At 36.7% G+C, this 20,050-nt stretch overlaps 1 protein-coding gene across 2 annotated transcripts in view; it reads left to right on the top strand.

Moving 5' to 3' along the window:
• Nucleotides 1-20,050, top strand: part of LOC121384572 (anaphase-promoting complex subunit 4-like) — a 177,948-nt gene that overhangs the window by 74,876 nt on the left and 83,022 nt on the right. For both annotated transcript variants that reach the window (XM_041515027.1, XM_041515028.1), the window contains exons 14-24: nt 837-989; nt 1,402-1,457; nt 3,080-3,126; nt 3,657-3,722; nt 8,992-9,042; nt 9,250-9,337; nt 12,637-12,734; nt 13,868-13,926; nt 15,098-15,136; nt 15,838-15,939; nt 16,767-16,856. In XM_041515027.1, coding sequence (XP_041370961.1) covers nt 837-989; nt 1,402-1,457; nt 3,080-3,126; nt 3,657-3,722; nt 8,992-9,042; nt 9,250-9,337; nt 12,637-12,734; nt 13,868-13,926; nt 15,098-15,136; nt 15,838-15,939; nt 16,767-16,856 — 849 coding nt within the window. The remainder of the gene's footprint in view (nt 1-836; nt 990-1,401; nt 1,458-3,079; nt 3,127-3,656; nt 3,723-8,991; nt 9,043-9,249; nt 9,338-12,636; nt 12,735-13,867; nt 13,927-15,097; nt 15,137-15,837; nt 15,940-16,766; nt 16,857-20,050) is intronic.

Genomic DNA, 20,050 nt, shown 5'->3' with positions numbered 1-20,050 from the left:
TGCTTGAAACGTAGGCAGATAACTCTCAGAAATTACCCTCATTGAGTTTCAGAAAAATAATCTTGTGAGCTTATTTGCAGCAAATATCACGAATAAAAGCTTTTAAGAACAGTTTTAACTTTGAGAACTATTAGTGTTTAATCATTACAAAAATATTTCACAAAGTGGTGGGGTTATTGTTTGGTGCATATTAATTTACAGATTACAGAAGTAGGGAAAATCACATTTGACTGTATTTTAGTTGTGAATGTAACTAACCTATTGTTTCTCTCCTCCATGTGAGCCAAGCCATAGTGTACCACCTGAGTGACCTTAGTTGTGTGTCTTTGGTACAAGTTTGACTGTATTTTAGTTGTAAATGTAACTGACCTATCATTTCTCTCCTCCATGTGAGTCAGGCCATAATGTACCACCTGAGTGACCTTAGTTGTGTGTATTTGATACAAGTTAGTGACTGGACGTAGCCCAGTGGTAAAGCATTCACTCGATGCACGGTCAGTCTGGGATCGATCACCGTCGGTGGGCCCATTGGGCTATTTCTCGTTCCAGCCAGTGCACCACGACTGGTGTGTCAAAGGCCGTGGTATGTACTACCCTGTCTGTGGGATGGTGCATATAAAAGATCCCTTTCTGCTAATCGAAAAGAGTAGCCCATGAAGTGGCGACAGCGTTTTTCTCTCTCAATATGTGTGTGGTCCTTAACCATATGTCTGACACCATATAACCATAAATAAAATGCGTTGAGTGCGTTATTAAATAAAATATTTCTTTCTTTAATACAAGTTTAACTGTATTTTAGTTGTTAATGTAACTGACCTATCTATTCTCTCTTCCAGTGTGAGTCAGGCCATAGTGTACCACCTGAGTGACCTTGGTGGTATGTCTCTGTGGTATGACAAGTTTGGTGTTCTTGGTCTCGATACAGCCATGTTACAGAAGGCTGTCGACATGGCTGGATCCTTTGTCATCACCACCAGTCAGCTACAGCAGTAAGTTGTCTCCCCTTGTGTTTAGTGAGAAACTAGAGTGCATTACAGTAAATAAATTCATTCTCACAGACTGCTGTACCAATATGTCTGGGTTTATAGCTGTGACAAACAATGTTTCAGCTAACATACAGACATAGATACAAATACTATAGCTTACCTTAAAGTAAATCACAGAAAATGAATCTAACATTGGCTCATTTCTGATATATAATAATGGCTAAGGAAGCCACAACTGTAATTCAGCACAAAAATTGTTGTTTAAATTTTTCTGTCAACCCATACTTTTCATGCACAGTAGTACTATTTCAAATTAAATTACATTACTTTGCTGATAGATTAAAGAACTCTTTAAGATAACAAGTTCAGTAACATAAAAATATTATGTCTCAGTCGATGGTGTTTGATTTTTCAGAGTGATTGATGGCAGTATTAAGAATTTCAAGGCATTTTTCCGATGGTTATATGTCGGTGAGCTTCTATTAGAAATATTTATCTAAACATTTATTGGTGTAGTTCTTATAATGCAAAACATTTTTCCTTTTAGGTTATATTTGACTGGTTTTCAAAAAGCATTGTGTAATATCTTGGACAATAAGAATAATTTTTTAGGACAACAATAAAAATGTTCGTGCCCTTATATTGGTCAATCAACATTGTTTCACGTTCAGGTGCTAGTGGTTATTTTTTGTTCATATCAATAGAAGAAGGATGGCAGTTTATATTTATGTTGGCATATATACCTCTAGTCATGTATGTTACATATGAAAATAGAGAAATTTTAATTGAATATATTTTATCTACCTCATTAAGGCTTAGTTGAGTTGGTTATGGGTATGTTTAAAATTTATGAGATTTTTTATATAAATATACAGAATATATATGCATTTTCTGTTGTATCATTCTCTCTCACATACACTCATGCACACATGCTCGCTCACACATACATATATTAAAACAAAGGTATTATCACCATATCTGATCCACTCTGGTGGTGTCTTCTTGAATTATCATCCTATGTCTAGTCCACCTTCATTTGTGTGGTGTACCTGTTAATATTGTCACCATATCTGATCCACTCTGGTGGTGTCTTGTTGAATTATCGTCCTATGTCTAGTCCACCTTCATTTTTATGGTGTACCTGTTAATATTATCACCATATCTGATCCACTCTGGTGGTGTCTTGTTGAATTATCATCCTATGTCTAGTCCACCTTCATTTGTATGGTGTACCTGTTAATATTATCACCATATCTGATCCACTCTGGTGGTGTTTTGTTGAATTATCATCCTATGTCTAGTCCACCTTCATTTGTATGGTGTACCTGTTAATATTATCACCATATCTGATCCACTCTGGTGGTGTCTTGTTGAATTATCGTCCTATGTCTAGTCCACCTTCATTTGTATGGTGTACCTGTTAATATTATCACCATATCTGATCCACTCTGGTGGTGTTTTGTTGAATTATCGTCCTATGTCTAGTCCACCTTCATTTGTATGGTGTACCTGTTAATATTGTCACCATATCTGATCCACTCTGGTGGTGTCTTGTTGAATTATCATCCTATGTCTAGTCCACCTTCATTTGTATGGTGTACCTGTTAATATTATCACCATATCTGATCCACTCTGGTGGTGTCTTGTTGAATTATCATCCTATGTCTAGTCCACCTTCATTTGTATGGTGTACCTGTTAATATTGTCACCATATCTGATCCACTCTGGTGGTGTCTTGTTGAATTATCGTCCTGTGTCTAGTCCACCTTCATTTGTATGGTGTATCTGTTGAGGCTCATATAGACTGGATGCGACGTGTGCATGCGATCTGGCTAACAAAAGTCAAAATACATTTGTTTCAGTGAGAGCATTAAGACTGGACGTATGCTTCTGCAAAAATGCATGCTGCCAGCTGCAGTGAAATAATAGTATATGGTGTATATGCCATAAACACAAGCCGCAGACGCATCAGAAGCAACAGTCGGACCGCATGCACATGCTGCATTCTGTCTATATAAGCCTTTTGTAGAGTATGTCTTAAGGTACCACACCTGTCTCCAATTTGTACAAATATTTAAGTGTTTTGTTTTCAGTTATTTTGCGACTGTCCAATCAACAGCCACCAGCAGAACTCAGCAAGGTGAGGCAGATAACAGTGATACATTCAGATTTTAATTTGTTACGCTATAAACCAGCTCATGCTTGTATTAGACACACTATTAATTGGACCATGTCTACAGGAAAGAAATATGTCATCATTGACTTATAGAAGACCAACCTACAACAAAGAAATATGTCATCTTTGTCTTCTAGATGGGCAATCTACATCAAAGAAATATGTCATCTTTGACTTCTAGATGGCTAGTCTATATCAAACAAATGTGTCATCTCTGTCTTCTAGATGGCCAATCTACATCAAAGAAATATGTCATCTTTGACTTCTAGATGGCTAATCTATATCAAAGAAATATGTCATCTCTGTCTTCTAGATGGCCAATCTGCATCAAAGAAGTATGTCATCTTTGACTTCTAAAAGGACAAGATTTACCTCAGTATTGTGTGTAACAGACCAAATTATCCATCAATTCCTGTAGAGAAACAGGTATGTTTAATCGCAGACTTAAACACATTCACGAATACATATATGATGGACTATTTTATTATTTACAGATGACACAGCATGATGTGAATTTTGTAGCCGAATTTTTGAAGGAAAACTTTGTGGAGCTGTCTCCAGTAAGTGAATGAATGAACTAGTATATAAACCAAATTTGTTTATATATAATTATTTGTAATAATAATTCTGTATGTAAAATGTCACAGCTTTGTCAATTTGTTTTATGGCCGTTCGACTTAAAACAAAATCCAGATTTTTATGTACTGTTGAACAAAATGCATGTGACTCACACATTTAGTTATATATTAATTTATTATGAGTCATAATTGACTGTCAATCATTTAAAATAATGTTTATAAAGTTGTGTCAATTTCTGTATAAAATTTGCTTTTCTGTTCTGGCTAATCTGTTCTGTTTAATTTGGTATTTTTTATTTACCACATATCAACATGTATCATTTTGACTAGCAGTATCTCTAGTTTAACCTGGCATACAGTGTCTGGGAACTGAAAGTTGACAAATTTGGCAAATTTTGCCTGTAACGTGTTAAAAGTCCAGCAATTAATTTATTATGGTTCATACTTGACTCAATCATCTAAATTAATATTTAGAAATTTGTGTCGGTTTCTGTATCAAATTTAATTTTCTGTTAATTGAATTAAGATTACCAAACCAAATGCACACCAGAAGTGTCATGATATCCACTTGTTTTATGCAAAACCTTCCACACTTGTTGTAGTTTAGCTTTTGTTTAATTTTGAACAAGACTTAAGCTAGCGACACACATGTCCGTTAAGCTAATCTGATAACTGTGACACATGTATCTGAAAGCACATCTGTTATAAGCCAGCAATATTTCTGATAGCATTTAACTTAAGAGGAAAAAAAGAGGAGATTCTGGGAACATGACATAGTGAAAAAAAGAAGAGAACAAGCAACATTTCAGAACTTACTGATGCGAGATCTTTATGATGCTTACGGAAATGTTTTACAATGCTTTCGTTTGAACAGGGAACCGTTTGCACAGGTTCTACACTTTATTGGTGTGGACCTCACAAGAATGGCCATGACACGTGAAGTCATCTGGTCTGATAAGGTCACATATTTGAGACCCAAGGTCTGAGAAGCTCACACAGTACAGTTAACACTAACGAGACAAAGTTAAAAGTGATTTTATTATTTTCTAACAGTCATACAAAGTATACAAAGTAATAATAACAGTTTTCAAGTCATTATATATTTCCCAGTGCCAAGACTAGAAAACTACTATTTCCTAATACAGTGTTTTTTCCAATATGATGTCATTAACAGTGCCTAAATGGATCATTTTCGAACACTGTCCGAAATGTGTGTCAATCAGATGTGATAAATAAAGTTATGCACCTATGTATCAGTCTTCATTGAAAACCATTGGTTTGAAATCCTCTATTAACTGATGCGATAAATGAACCACTAACCGATATATGTGTCACTAGCTTTAGCATCATCAGATGTCTGCCATTTTTAAGTGGTGGACCGGTCAAGCATTTGCCAAGAAATACTCATTTACTTTGTATAGTTTGATTACCAAAAGTCATCATATTGTGTGATAATCAAACTCGGTGTAAAGTTTGGGACCTGAGAAATAGACAGAAAATTCAAGCCACATATAAACTGCTACATAATTACTGCTAAAATAAAATAATATAAATTTATACCTTTTAATAAATAATTACAAAATATATATTAATTAAAATTGTCTTAAAAACTATCTTAAAATCCCAACATTGCGTTTGAAAACTTTAAACTTCCTCAGGGGAATAAACCACAAATGAAATGAAGTTAAAAACAGTTACAATTAATTTCAAAAGATATCATGATTAGTCTTATTCAACTTACCGTACTAGCACAACAACAATGCTATACGACCCTGAGTTATAACCTCCACTGCAGAATTATCTCCACTTGCCGGATGTATAACCTACACTCGCGCATGGGTAGACCGTATATCCTCGTTTTTGATTCTGCAGTCCTCCATTGCAGTCGTGTTCGAGTTCTGTAGTAAAAAATTTTTTTGTCAAATTGTCAAATTGTTTATTAATTTGTAATTTTGTTTTACTCTGTCATACGAGGTCTTTTGGGTAATTTACACAGGGGGTTAATGTCTGACACGGCTGCCTCGGGATCCAACCGGTTGGTTGTGTGTGCCAAGGGGGGTTGTCTTAAACGACTGCCCCAGTTTGATCAGCATTTGTTATGTCAGGCATGTCGTTCTTGTTGTTTTGAACGCCAGTGTCATATCTGTGTAAATTGGTCCCCCTCCACGTGGGGGAAGGCTAAGAAGCTGTCAAAAGACTCCGAGCGAAAGAGGATGATTAGACATGAACAGGACGGGTGGAGCACAGTGGCAACCTCCGGGGTCGTGCTCCATACCGATTTGCCGGCGGTCGGCAAGTTGGTGTCCAGTTCAAAGAGCTCGCAGACAAGTGGTAGGCGCAAGGGTGCCTCCTCGTCTGTTCACCATCTTCATGGTGATACCAGTAAACCCGAAGCGCCGCTTGGCGCAGAGGGGGCACTGTTTCGGCTGAAGTAGGGAAGGTTTCTTCCAGGTCGGACTCCGTTCGACCTGGGGATTTGCTTTTGCCTCCGTCGGTGGAGGCGGCGCCGGTTACGGTTGTAACGGGGGCGTCAGTCGGAGGGAGTGCAGTCGTGGCAGGAACGATGTGTCTCTCAGTTCCGACTCCCATCTTGCTGATAGGGGCAGGGTTATCGGTCCTTCTGTGGAGGGGTCGATTAGCTCTAGAATGAAGTCCGCTTTGCGGCGCCGTTTGGCTCACCAGATTTCTGGTGCAGGGTTGGTCGTGGCGTCCGAGGGCGCCGTTTCGGCCAACACGTCTTTCGGTGATCGAGCCACTTGGCGAAATCGCGAAGTCTTACAAAGTTGTCTCGGTCACGGAGCCGGGTGGTGTTGTTTTGGGTGTGACGCCAGTAGGCGTCCCTTGCCACTCACGGATTTAGAGACTTTGGAGAGGTTATGTCTTTTTCCAAGTCAATAACCATTTAGGTACGTTCCTATTTGGGTTAGATAAAGCAGTCACGGGTCTTCCGCCGATGGCTAAGGGTTGTTTGTTGGCGGCTTTCTAAAGCCTCTCATCACGTCGCTCAGCTTGCTGGGCGTGTTTTTTGCTGTGTTGTTGGGGCGCCTGTACAGCGTCATCAACTTTTAGATCGTTCGCATGTGGCTACGTCAACTGGGTTGGCTAATCCACACGTGGTACGTTGGGTTCAGAATTCGGCGCAGGATTCGTACGTGTACGAATTTCCTGACGGTCCGATTCAACCGACACCACCAGTCCCGTTGTCTGTTTCGGCAGGGATCAGGGAAACTGCAGCTTTCTTGGGTGCGCCTGTGTCTACACCGATGGTCAATCCGGACCTGTCAGATCAGGGTAGAGGTTCCAGGCGTTATCCCTCGACTGCGTGGGCGGAACCTTTCGTTCAGGGGGGGACTATGTTTCTCTTTTTGAGAATTTCATGGCCTGGCTAGGGGAATCGCCTCCACCAGTCCCTTGTCGCCTACTGTTAATGATTTAGCTGAGTACTTTCTGGCTCTTGTCCAAGAAAGACAGCTGAAGGTTCAAACAGTGAGAAGTCACCGGTAGTCCATTTTCACTACTCTCCGATGGGGGACTGTTATTCCCATCGTCGGATTTTGTTGAGGTCGGACAACACGTCGGTTGTTGCGTACCTCAATTGGTGGGGAGGCACCAATTCCTCATTGATGCGGCTTTGGAGATTCTGGAATGGTGGACGGCATTCCTTCGTCTGTGAACGTCTTGACGGACGCTTTGTGTGGACGTCAAGATTTCTCAACGAATCTCGGTGTTGCATGACTTGCTTAAGTCGTTGCAAAACACGGTTGAGAAGCCTTCCATTTTGCCTAAATGGAATGTTTTTCTGGTTCTGCATGCACTCAAAGGCAAGCCCTACAAGCCTTTGAAATTCGCCAGTCTTCGTCATTTGACGTGGAAAACTTTGTTTCTGGTCTCACTAGCGGCTTGCTGTCATATTAGTGAGATTCATGCTTTTTTGCATGATTTGGTAGATTACAATACGGACGGGTCAGTTACATTACGTACTGATCCTGTTTTCGTGGCTAAGAACCAGGGGCCAGGGGAAGAGTTTCCTCCGACCATTATTCAGTGTTTATCTCGTACGCTTTCTGCGGATAATTCTGATAGACTTCTTTGTCCGGTGCAGGCTTTGAAATTCTATTTGGAGCGTACTAGAAATCTCCGGCAAAACACTAAGAGACTGTTTATCTCTTTCACACGCCAACCAGGAGACATTACGAAGAATGCTTTGTCGAGATGGATTGCTGCAACCATCAAACTGGCATATGAGAAGGCAGGGGATCATGTTCTGCGGAATTTCTCCGTTCGACCTCATGAGATTCAGGCGATTTCTGCTTCCCTTAATTTCCATGATTCTTTGGACATTTTCAAGGTCATGAGTGCGGGATTTTGGAAAGGTCGACACACGTTTGACCGGTTTTATTTCCGTGATATGGCTGTTGGTCCGGACGGAACTCGGCGGATTCAGTCAGTCATTGCAGGGCAGCAACTCATTTCGGTGCGCAGGGCCACGAGTAGGTGGCGACCCTTATTTCGTCCGGTCGCTAGCTGGCAGTCTTTCTGGGAGATAGTTCTCCACCTCCTGTTTGGAGAGTGGGGGGAGGATGGTTGACTATCTGGGGCAGTCGAGTGTCTTTTACCACTACTTGGTGTGCGGGTTTCCTCACCTTGTTAACTTGGTTTACTTTTAATTGGGGTTGTAGTTCTTCAATTTAAAAGTCACTTTGACATTTTATACCTTGTATGATGTGGGTTGCTTTTTCACTGTGTCATTACTTGAGACGAACACTACTGGTTGAATGGGTAAGTCCTCCTTGTTTTCTTACCTCCTCCCTTTAATGTTAAATTCTCGTGCTTTAACGGTGTTATATCACGTCTGTTATAGCATTGTTGTTGTGCTAGTACGGTAAGTTGAATAAGACTATTAGAAAATTTGTTTCTAATTTTCATTATTATTCATACTTACCTAGTACTAGCACAACAACAACCGTTACCTCCCACCCGCCCCGAGAGAGGTCTTTTTTGATTCAGTCATTCCGGACTTTGAATCGATAACGAGGATATACGGTCTACCCATGCGCGGGTATAGGTTATACATCCGGCAAGGGGAGATAATTCTGCAGTGGAGGTTATAACTCAGGGTCGTATAGCATTGTTGTTGTGCTAGTACTAGGTAAGTATGAATAATAATGAAAATTAGAAACAAATTTTCCAATTTACTTTCTTCTTCTTTTTTGTGATTGAAATAAACAGGATTTTTTTTTTTTTTTTTCAGACGGAGTCAGCAAAAAAGAATCATGGTTTTAAACTTGAGAAAGTTGGTCAGGTATGTTTATCTAACTTCCATTTTTACAGATTTAAATCTGTCTTTTGAAACCTTTTGACATTGCATCTAACTTGGAAATGGAATAAAGGGAGACAACTCTGGGGGTAATATAGGCCATGTGATATTTTACTAATTTGTTATGCCTGTGTTAGCACCAAAACAGTTTATGGCAAGTGAAACATTTAATTCTGTTTTTGTTTTTATCAGTATTTGAAGAAGAAGGATTTGTTGTATCCCCCCGATACGTCAAACAACCCCTGGGTACAGTACCTCAATTCCAGCACACTCCATAAAGGTAACTGTCCATCTTAATATTTACATTTTGTACAACTTGCTTATTAATCCCCAACCGGTACAACTGGAGGGGACTATAGGTTTCGTCTCTGTCCTTCTGTCTGTCTGTCTGTCTGGCTGCTGTCTATCTTTTCATCTGTCTATCCATCTATCTTGCATATAGTTTTCAGGACTTTTTTTTTTTTTGCAATGCCTCCAGATATTGAGCTGAAATTTTGTGCATAACTTTATCGTATACTGATACAAATCAAGTTTGACTTTCATGGCGATTTACCCATTTTTAAGATAATATGAAAATTTGTTTTCCATATTTTGTTTTTGCAATATCTCAGGATATTGAGCTGACATTTTGTATATTGCTTTATTATATGTACTGTTACAGATCAAGTTTGACTTTCATGGGTGGTTTAAATCTTGGCCCTTGAACTTAGGATATATGAAAATGTGTTGGGCATGGTATGGGACATGTATTGCTTTAGCAGTACTCTTCATATACTTGTTGACAATGTTTTTTCATGCTTGCATTAATTTCTAAGTCTGTGTTTACAGTTTATCCATAATGGAATAATGACATCATTGGATAGTGGGCAGTTATCCTTGTTTACTCAGAAACTGTCTTACATTTTTATTTCTTACTTTTTATGCTTGGATAGTTTATATATTCATTTTAAAGATATTTTAAATGTCATATACTCATCTTCTTTCAGGGCATGCATCAGTTCTATGTCAATGCATGCAATTTCGCCATACGGGCTGAAAACCTGAATATATAACTAATGGACACTGCTGTCATATGATAACAAAAGGAACAGATCCACAATTCTCTTGTTTCCATTTGCATTCACAAGCAACATTAATGTAATTAATATATATTTACTAGACAAACCATAAAGTATGCCTAAAAAGGAAGAAGAAAAAGTCTACCAGTTATGTGCATTGATTTATGCATTTACTATTAATTATTATTCATATAAATAATATAAATCTGAATTGTTATGTATCTCTTTGGGGTTGTGTTTTTTTCACAAATATATATCAAACATGGCATTTTTCATGCTGTTTAAATGATTTTTTATAAAGGCAATTTCGCACACTATAAATTATTGTTTGGAAAAGGGCATTTGCACTTTAAAATGAAACTTATCAGAAAATTATGGAAGTCTTTAAGCAGTTGTTTTCAAGCGATCTTAGCACTACTATCGCCGTAAATATCATCGCAAACTTAATTTTTGTCTATGATCGCCAGCCCGTTCCACGACGCGGCATAGCTTACTATCGTCGTAAATTACTGTGAAAAATTACAATAGGTACGAGGCAGTTGTAAGCCACTAACATAGCTGTTAAATGGCAGTTAAATGATGATTTTGTCATTTTCTAAGAAGGATACTAACTTATATATAGCAAATAACTTTTATATAACTTGGCGTTCAATGAAAAAAATATTTAGGCTGTACACTTTCACACGAAAATACGGGAGATAACTCTCATGTCTTATGCATTCGGCAATTATCGCTTAGCAAATAAACTGACAAAGTTACTTCATGGATGTCCGATACCAATGAATACATCTAAGATGTTTCGAAAAGTCTGTAACTAATTCATTATTTAACTAATTCGTACTTCTTCTTAAAGAATATTTTAATCATTAAAGGGGCACTTACGACTACCATAAGGTTGCTTTGTGGAACGGCTGTAAAATTTACAGTGCCAGTTGTAAAATTCACCGTAAATCAAGTGTGTGTGTATGCATGCATGCACATCCCAAGTCTGTGGTTGATATCGAAGATCCTTTGCCACTTTTGGAATGGCGTTCTCTTTCATGACTAGTTGTTGAAATAACCATACATGTATGTTAGACACCAGGTAACCATATTTTAATTCATCATGAGGTGTTCTTAACAATATTTAGAGGTTGCGGGGGGGGGGGGGGGCTACACGATCTCAAATGGTGGGAGGTGGTAAAAGTCATATTTTAATCTTTATTTATAGATTTAAAAAAACTTGCTTTTCTGTCCTCAAGTGGAGGTCCCTTGTTCCTGTGGACCTGTAAAGAAATATTTCTTTTTCCTTGGTTTACAAAATTACTTCCTCCACTTTCATAATGTTTCGCCAGTTCAGTAGAAAAAATTCTGAATTTTACACTCTGTTCTAATCATAATATTTCAACATTAAATACTACTTCTGGTATTAATATTTAAAAACAGTTATATGTTTTATTAAAAACGTGATATTGTTAAGTAGTTGAATATGTGCCGTTAAGTTAAAATTAAAGTATCAATTAGTATTGTCTGGCATGACTGAAATAAATGTGGCCAAGGATTAACAACGTTTGAATGGTCACAGCACACGGTGCGACAGGCATCACTTTGAAAAACAATAGCCTGGTTTACGGGTGTATCTGACAAATGTCAACATTAGACTACGACATGTATTTAATTTCTTCACTACAGAAACTAGCATGAGTATTAACATTTGTTGGTTGATTTTGATAATAAATTTAATACGGTAAAACATTATTTCATCAAATCAATCGTACATTACAGTGCACGTGCGTAGAAACCATTTACCATTTATAGGTCGGTTCTCGATTACTGAAGATACAGTTTGGCGCCAAAGTCAAAATATGTCCGATATACTGTGACAAAATGCCAAGTGAGCTAGGACAATAAACAAGTAGGGGTTTTGATATCTGTTATGGAGGTCCAGAATATTACGGTGACTTCGACTTTTCACTACTGCTAATAACTCAGCAACTGGCCAAAAACCCCACTCATTTCGCCGGCAAGATTAGGGCCTGAGTTATGAAATCTGCAACCAACGACAGAATATCAGACAAGAGTCGTGGACTCTGATCATATGACAAATTTGGTGCCAAATAAGTGTTTTTATTCAGCTGGAGATTGCTAAAACAATAAAAATAAAATGTTTTGATTGCTGAAATAAAATATAATTTTTATTATTTGTATTAAAACAGACAAATGGATACTGGTATGAGACATAATAGAGACTGTTAAAAATACTTGTTGCCTTATGTAACCGTAAGCTAATGAAGTCTGGAATGAACAATGCATTTTTGCCAGTGAGACACAGAAAAAGAAAGGGAGGTGCAGTGATAACACTGGATTCATAATAATACCACATTATGAAGTCAGGTGACCAGTTAGTCTGCAAAATAACTGGCTGTGAAGCTCTGTTTAATTTTTAGGGCTTTGTGGCATTTGATTGGGCATGACTGCTGTTAAATTCAAGCCTTGGTGGCTGTGTTCTGTGTTGACTAAACTGTACTGTTTTGCATTTCAGACAATGATGTGCTGTACCCCGTGGACCACAATAAGTCTCTCATACAGATACAGGACAGTCTGGAGACCATCATAGAGGAGGCTCTGAAAACACCAGCGGTCAGTTCATTCGGCTCTCATTTCAGATAATCGTTTTTTCTGAACGCAACAGATAAGGTGGCTTAACACGTACTGAGCTTATACCAAATTTATCTTCATCATTTCTTGCTGGTACTAGATAAAGACTAGAGATGTCACAGACAGCCTCCATACAACTTCAGAAGTTGCTAGTGATATGGCTGGGTTGTAGCAGAAAATGGTTACCTGCTAGGGAGGCAAAGACGATAATGTCCGGGTGAATGGCAAAACATTTACAGATTAGAACTTTGTAGAATAGGGTGGATTGTGGGTTGAATGTTGGAAATATCGGGACAAGAAAAGGGTAACCAGCATAAATTTTATTTTTACTCTTGAAGATCTATGTAAAATCTAAACTGAAAAGGGTTTTCTATAGTGTAATTAAATTTCCTTAAGTAAATATTCCATATTGCCCAACTTGCTCAGATTTTAATTATTAATAATACTTTTGTTTGTAAATTATGAAATTTAATCAAATAATAGTTTGTATTTGATCATTCTCAGAAATGTTTTAGAGGTTATCTCCCTTTGATCAGTCTGTTGATAGTGACAAGAAGCTTTTGTGTGTAGTGTTTCAATACCTGACTGTAGGTTACCACTAAAACCTTGCATCAGTTTTTTTTTAAGGTTAAAACTGGAATAAATCACTGGGGTAAACCATGTAATCAAATAGCCATTGGGATTTACTTCAAATAACTTTGTTTCACAGTAGAGTGCTGTCTACTCAATGTAACAATTATAACATCCAAATATATTGCTAACAAAAAAAGTTAAAAGTAAAGAGGATGAAACAATTGAATTGTTCTCAGATTTTTTTTTCTCTCAATAATTAGAGCTCTAGAGCAGGAAATAAAACCTTTCGTATGGGACCAAATGTCGAAAATTATATAATTAATGTCGGTTATAATATGACTGAAGTATTGGCGCAATAAACACTTGACACATTATATTTGTAATTGATGACGACACCAAGAATAAAAAGAATACAGTACAAAGTTGAACATTTGTGACTTAAATAAACTACTTAATACATATATTCTATTAATTATATGTGCTGGTATTTATGACCACTTTATTCAATGTGAGAAGTAATCAAGCCTTGTTTTGTGTTACAGACTGTGATTGGTCAGTCTTTGATTTGTGTGTGCACACATCATCTCTTCACTCTTAACAGGTAATATTGGGCTTTAATTTTTTTATGTTCCTTGTTACTTGCACAATCTGAAACTTTACATTAAAGTGTAATGTCAACTAGTGACTTGTATTGTTTGCATTGTTGACATTTTATATCTTGTTTAAATCTCACTGCTACAATATATTGTCATAGAGAGGATGGGCTTTATAGAAGAATTATATAGTCAAACCTCTCAAAACCAGACCCTCTGTAAACCGGAATTCCCTCAAAACTGGATGTTTTTCAAGGTCCCTTTTTAAACATCTGTACAAAAGAGAACCTCTTTAAACCAGATACCTGTTAAAATGTGACTTTTTACTTGGTCCCAAGGGTGTCCGTTTTAGTGGAGTTTCACTGTACAATTGTTGCAGTTTACTTTAAATCTCACTGCTACAATGTATTGTCATAGAGAGAATGGGCTACATAGAAAAATTATATACAATTGCTACAGTTGACTAATTGTTTGTGGAACCGAAAACCTCACACAGCTATTTACTTTATTTATTTTCATTTGGTTTGTAGACACCTTAAACCCACATAAATCTACGGTTTCTCTCAAACTGCTGCTTAACGTGAAAACTACATGTGTTCATAAATTTTAAAATGTTTTTGACTTGAGAATACTAGGTTTCAACCAGTGTATTGTAGACAGGCAAAGAGGTGAGGGTATATGTGTGTATTACAGGTATATGATACAGGTATATATCAAATGTGTGTGTAATATAAACTTACCATCTTAAAAAACAACTGGGTCAGTGACTGGCAGTCATTGTATTTTTAAATGTCTCTTATTTCTTACATGGTCATCATACAGTTACGGTTCCAGGCTTGTATTCAAGTGTTTGTAAATAAATGTGCTGTATAGCACAAAATGTATGTCCATCCAGCTGATCTAAGAGAGTGTTGAAGTAAAACTGCTCCCTAAGAGGACATTAATTTAAAGTATTAAGAGGCTTCTTGTTGTTAAATGGAATATGCCCTGCTGGTTATATTGTGCTCTTGCTGGACTTGGTAATTGTTTTTAGGCATAAAATTATAGCAAGAATGGCATCATTCTCTCTTTTAATCAAGGACTAAAGTCTTTCTTAACAATCCGAATTTGCATGAAGTATTGTTCCATTAGGTAGTGCAGTAAATATATTTTATATTTGTGATTTGCTTGTCTTTACAGAAGTGAAGGAGCCAAGAGCAGATCCCCAGTGTTCTGTCAGTAAGTTAAACTTTCAGTACTAGATGTCTACAAGCAAATCGGTTTTACTTTTTCTTATTTATTTTTAGGAGTCTTGACTTTTGACAAGAAGCACTGTTAGAAGTATCAAATATTTTAGAATCGTTAGATGTAGTAGATTTTGTAGCATGTAACCAACACAAAGAGCATAACTCTGTATTTCTAGTTATAGTAAGTGGTAGATATTAACCATTTATTTCTTTAAAAAAGTTTATTAATGGCTAAAATTTCCCCATGACTTAAGTCACAAAAGTATTTAGAAACATAATATATTGAACTGCATTGAAAATGTACCCTCCAATTTCCAGTTGTTATTCGTATCACACGTGTAAGATTGTTATAAAACACAATAACCTAACCCTTGTATACAATGTTTGGGTGGTTATTGTCTACCAGAATGCATGTATACTATTCTATAAACTCAGTTAAATGTATTATTTTTCTTCTCATTCCATTTTTGCAATTACAAATATGACTGATGCATTTTCATTGGAGCTCAGTATATTTTTGATGATTTATTTTATTTTTAACAAACTACAAATTAATTTATGCATAACAGTATTGATACCTTTAAATCCTCCCATGGTACACTATTATATTTTACAAATTTGAAAGCATACTGTGTCTAATAATAATAATGTATGATCTATAGTAAATTGAAATATTTACTTTTTGACTTACAGATTTATGCATAATGAAAGCAAAATGTTGTACACAGTATTTGCAGCAGATTTCATGCCATCAGATAGTTTTTTTATTCTTCGACAGCCTACAGATTCCAAACGGTATGTTTACTATGTAGAAATTCATTGTGTTTACATATAATAACAATACTTTCTGGAGAGTATGTTCTCTGTGTTATAGTTCTAGAAGCTATATATGGCTGGATACCAGCCTCGGTGGCATCGTGGTTAAGCCATCGGACTACAGGCTGGTAGGTATAGGGTTCACAGCCCGGTACCGGCTTCAACCCAGAGTAAGTTCTTAAGGGCTCAATGGGTAGGTGTAAAGCCACTACACTCTCTTTCCTCTCACTAACCAACTAACAACTAATCCACAGTCCCGAACAGACAGCCCAGACAGCTGAGGTATGTGCCCAGGACAGCGTGCTTGAACCTTAATTGGATATAAGCACAGAAATCAGTTAATGAAATATGGCTGGATTCCAATTACTGATTTTGACAGTCCATAGAATTCAGAGATTTTGGCTAATTTTGTTAGAAATGTGATTTTGGCTTATGATTACAGTTCATAAATTTGACTGATCCTATTTATGTCTAGATATTTTGGTTAATACTGTATACAATTCAGAGCCTTTGACTGTGTACCAATCACTGCTCTGAAATTTCATAAATTGTATTCGATAGATCATCTAAAGTTTAGTTTGAAAAACATTTCTTGAACATCATTTTTACACATACTGTTGACATTTGAGAACATTATTTTTTTTTACACCTGCAACACATTTGATTGAAGTCTAGTAAATAATTTTATTATCGGTTATATCCTAATATATTTTTATGAAATTTTAGGGTCACTGAAAATAGTGAAATTATACGAATAATAATTTTTATTATCGGTTATATCCTAATATATATTTTTTTAATTCTAGGGCCACTGAAGATAGTGAAATTATACGAATAGTAGTTGGACAGCTGGGTAGATCTGACATCAACACAAGCAATACATCAGACTCAGAAAGGTCAGTGTTAACTAAAGGAAAGGAATGTATGCTCAATGACCTCCTACTGACCCAGCTTGTTAAAATCTTCTTTTAAAAATTAAAGCTCAATGATAATATAAATAATAATTAAAACATTTAAATACAATCTGACTGGTGTAGTCATGAAAGCTTCATGGGTCCAGGTCACTCTTTAACAAACAATATTGACACAGCACAGCTTATTGTTATTATCGGCTATATATTCTTTCTTTTCACCCCATCCTTTCCTTTGATTGTGCTGGGGTGTGACTGTCTTAACATACCAGTCAGTAAGCTGTATAATATGACCATTGTATGTGCTAACATTTTTAGCATGTGTATTTAAAAGATCCCTTGCTGCTAAACTGTAAAAGTGATGGTAGCATTGTTTTCCTTTTATGAGAAAATCAGGTGTTGCATTTACCACATATTAAAACACCTAATAGCCATCGTTTAAAGAAAATATATACTGGGGAGTCATTAAACAACCTTACATTCCTTTCCTTTTAAAATACATGTATGAGTGCTGTGCCCAGTGTTCATATTGATGAATACTATAAATAAGTACTTGAGACACCTCGGAGATAACGAGATGTGCAGCTAATATAATACATCTAATTAGTGTGAACAGCAACAACTTCTTGGGGCCTGTTTGTTTCGCTTGTTCGAGATCTGATTTCTTTTTAAGTTCTCTTATTTTCTTTTTGTGTACAATCAATCTATTGACCTAAAACCTTGCTTACATGTTAGCAGATACATGCAGTTCGTTATGTTTCTTTCTTTTTTTTATCCTTGGTGTATCGGTAAAAATGAATTGCTTTTTAAAAAATAATTGGTTATTATCTTAATATAATGGCTTTATGCTGTGAAGGCTAGAATGGCAAATACCGTGAGGATCTGTTGCGTCCGTCCGTCCATCTGTCCCACATAGTTTTCCAGATGTTTTTTTCAAAATGCTTTGAGATATTGAGCTGAAATTTTGTGTAGCTTTTTGTGTATTTGTTTTTATGCCTTTTTGTTTGGCCATGCCTCAAGATATTCAGCTGAAATATTGTGTCATGCTCTGTTACAGGTTGGACTATACCAATTAAAATCCCATAGGCGACCATGTTAACGTTTGTGTTTGAAAACACTATATGCAATATATCAACCAAACTATGATCCATAAATATCAGGACTACAACCCCTACCTCAAAGTATTAACTGCAGAAGATGGTACCTTTCATGGCTCATTTTCGGTATAATCAGATGTTTTTACAACACCCCTAGTTTTGCACAGAATTTAAGTACTTTTTTTTTTACATGTACCTCATACATGTTCCAAGCACAAGGCTACTTGACACAATGGTACTAGATGAATTAAATTGTGTACATTTTTAGCCCAGATGAAACTAAAACATTTTTTACAACCAACACACTCACATTTATAACCAACCACAGGACTTGTGGTGTTGACTTCTCTATCAAAAGTTCGGTGCACCTTAAACTTTGACCCAGCTGGAAATTAATTTGTTTAGTTATACCTACAGATCAAGTTTCACTTTCATGGTGAATTACCCATTTTTGACGGAGTTATGGCCCATAAACTTAGGAGTTAAAAAAAATATTTCCAAACGATTGGTTTATTAAAGGCTGTGATATGTGCTATCCTGTCTGTGGGATGGTGCATATAGCGGGTTTCCTCTGAGTCAAAATGACCAAATGTTTGACATCCATTAGCCAATGATTAATAAATTCATGTGCTCTAGTGGAGTCATTAAACAAAAAACAAACACTTTTTTCTTTCTTTTTTGCAATGCCTGAAGATATTGGGATGAAATTTTGTATATAGCTTTATCATGTACTGTTACAGATCAAGTTCAACTTTTATGGTGATTTACCCCCTTTTCACAGAGTTATAGCCCTTGAATTTAGGAGTAACGAAAACAAAAATTGGGCATGGTAGGAGACATGTATTGCTTTAGCAGTACTCTCAAAATGCTTGTTGTATTTATCCTGCAATCCTAAAATTAACCATTTTATTTCAAACTTTTCCATTTTTCAAAGTACACGTAGTATGTCAAATCATATCTTGCCAGTATATACAGTGATTGCAGGATACATGTACCATTATATTGATTGCACATTTTGTATTAATAACTTGCTTGCATGGATGCCAGAGTATTGAAAACAGGGATGAATGTATATAAGCTAAAACTATGTGACAGTCTGTAATTGAGTGTATATATATGAGCTCAAACCATGTGACAGTCTGTAGTTGAATATATATATATATGTGAGCTCAAACCATGTGGCAGTCTGTAATTGAGTATATATATATGTGAGCTCAAGCCATGTTACTGTCTGTAATAAATCATGTACAGAACCCAGGTGAACACATAGAATTACCCAGTAACACATAATTAAACGTTAACACACCACATGTGATTTGTCCCAAAGTGGGGGTGTTTTTTTTGGGGGGTTGGGGGGGTGGGGGGTCATTAACTTTTTTCTGTTAATAAAGCTACTCACCTTTGCTTATCAGCTATTATGGATTTGTTTTATATACCATTAAATTACACTTATGTATTAGTGTTGGTATAAAGTGCTCCTACTGGCAGTAGCTAGTGGGAATTTTCCTATTAGCTCAGTTGGTAGAGTGCTGGACTCCCATACTGAGAGTCCATTATTATAAATTTAGACAAATCCAGTGATTTTTCTGGTCATCCCCGAAGCTTTGTGGAAGATCAAAATTAATTTAATGCTAGACTAAAATCGGTTCGTACCTCATAAACTAGGGTCTGTGGCTTTAAGCTACAGGGTACATGTACAACTAAAAACGTTTCATACCTCATTAAACTAGGGTCTTTGGCTTTAAGCTACAGGGTACGTGCACAACTAAACAATTTTCATACCTCATAAACTAGGGTCTTTGGCTTTAAGCTACAGGGTACGAGTACAGCTAAAAACGTTTCATACCTCATAAACTAGGGTCTGTGGCTTTAAGCTACAGGGTACGAGTACAGCTAAAAACGTTTCATACCTCATTAAACTAGGGTCTGTGGCTTTAAGCTACAGGGTACATGTACAACTAAAAACGTTTCATACCTCATTAAACTAGGGTCTGTGGCTTTAAGCTACAGGGTACGAGTACAGCTAAAAACGTTTCATACCTCATAAACTAGGGTCTGTGGCTTTAAGCTACAGGGTACGAG

This window comes from Gigantopelta aegis, chromosome 10, assembly GCF_016097555.1.
Source record: "Gigantopelta aegis isolate Gae_Host chromosome 10, Gae_host_genome, whole genome shotgun sequence".
Taxonomy (NCBI): domain Eukaryota; kingdom Metazoa; phylum Mollusca; class Gastropoda; order Neomphalida; family Peltospiridae; genus Gigantopelta; species Gigantopelta aegis.
Note: the sequence above shows the minus strand (reverse complement) of the source record. Positions and strands in the feature narration are given on the sequence as shown.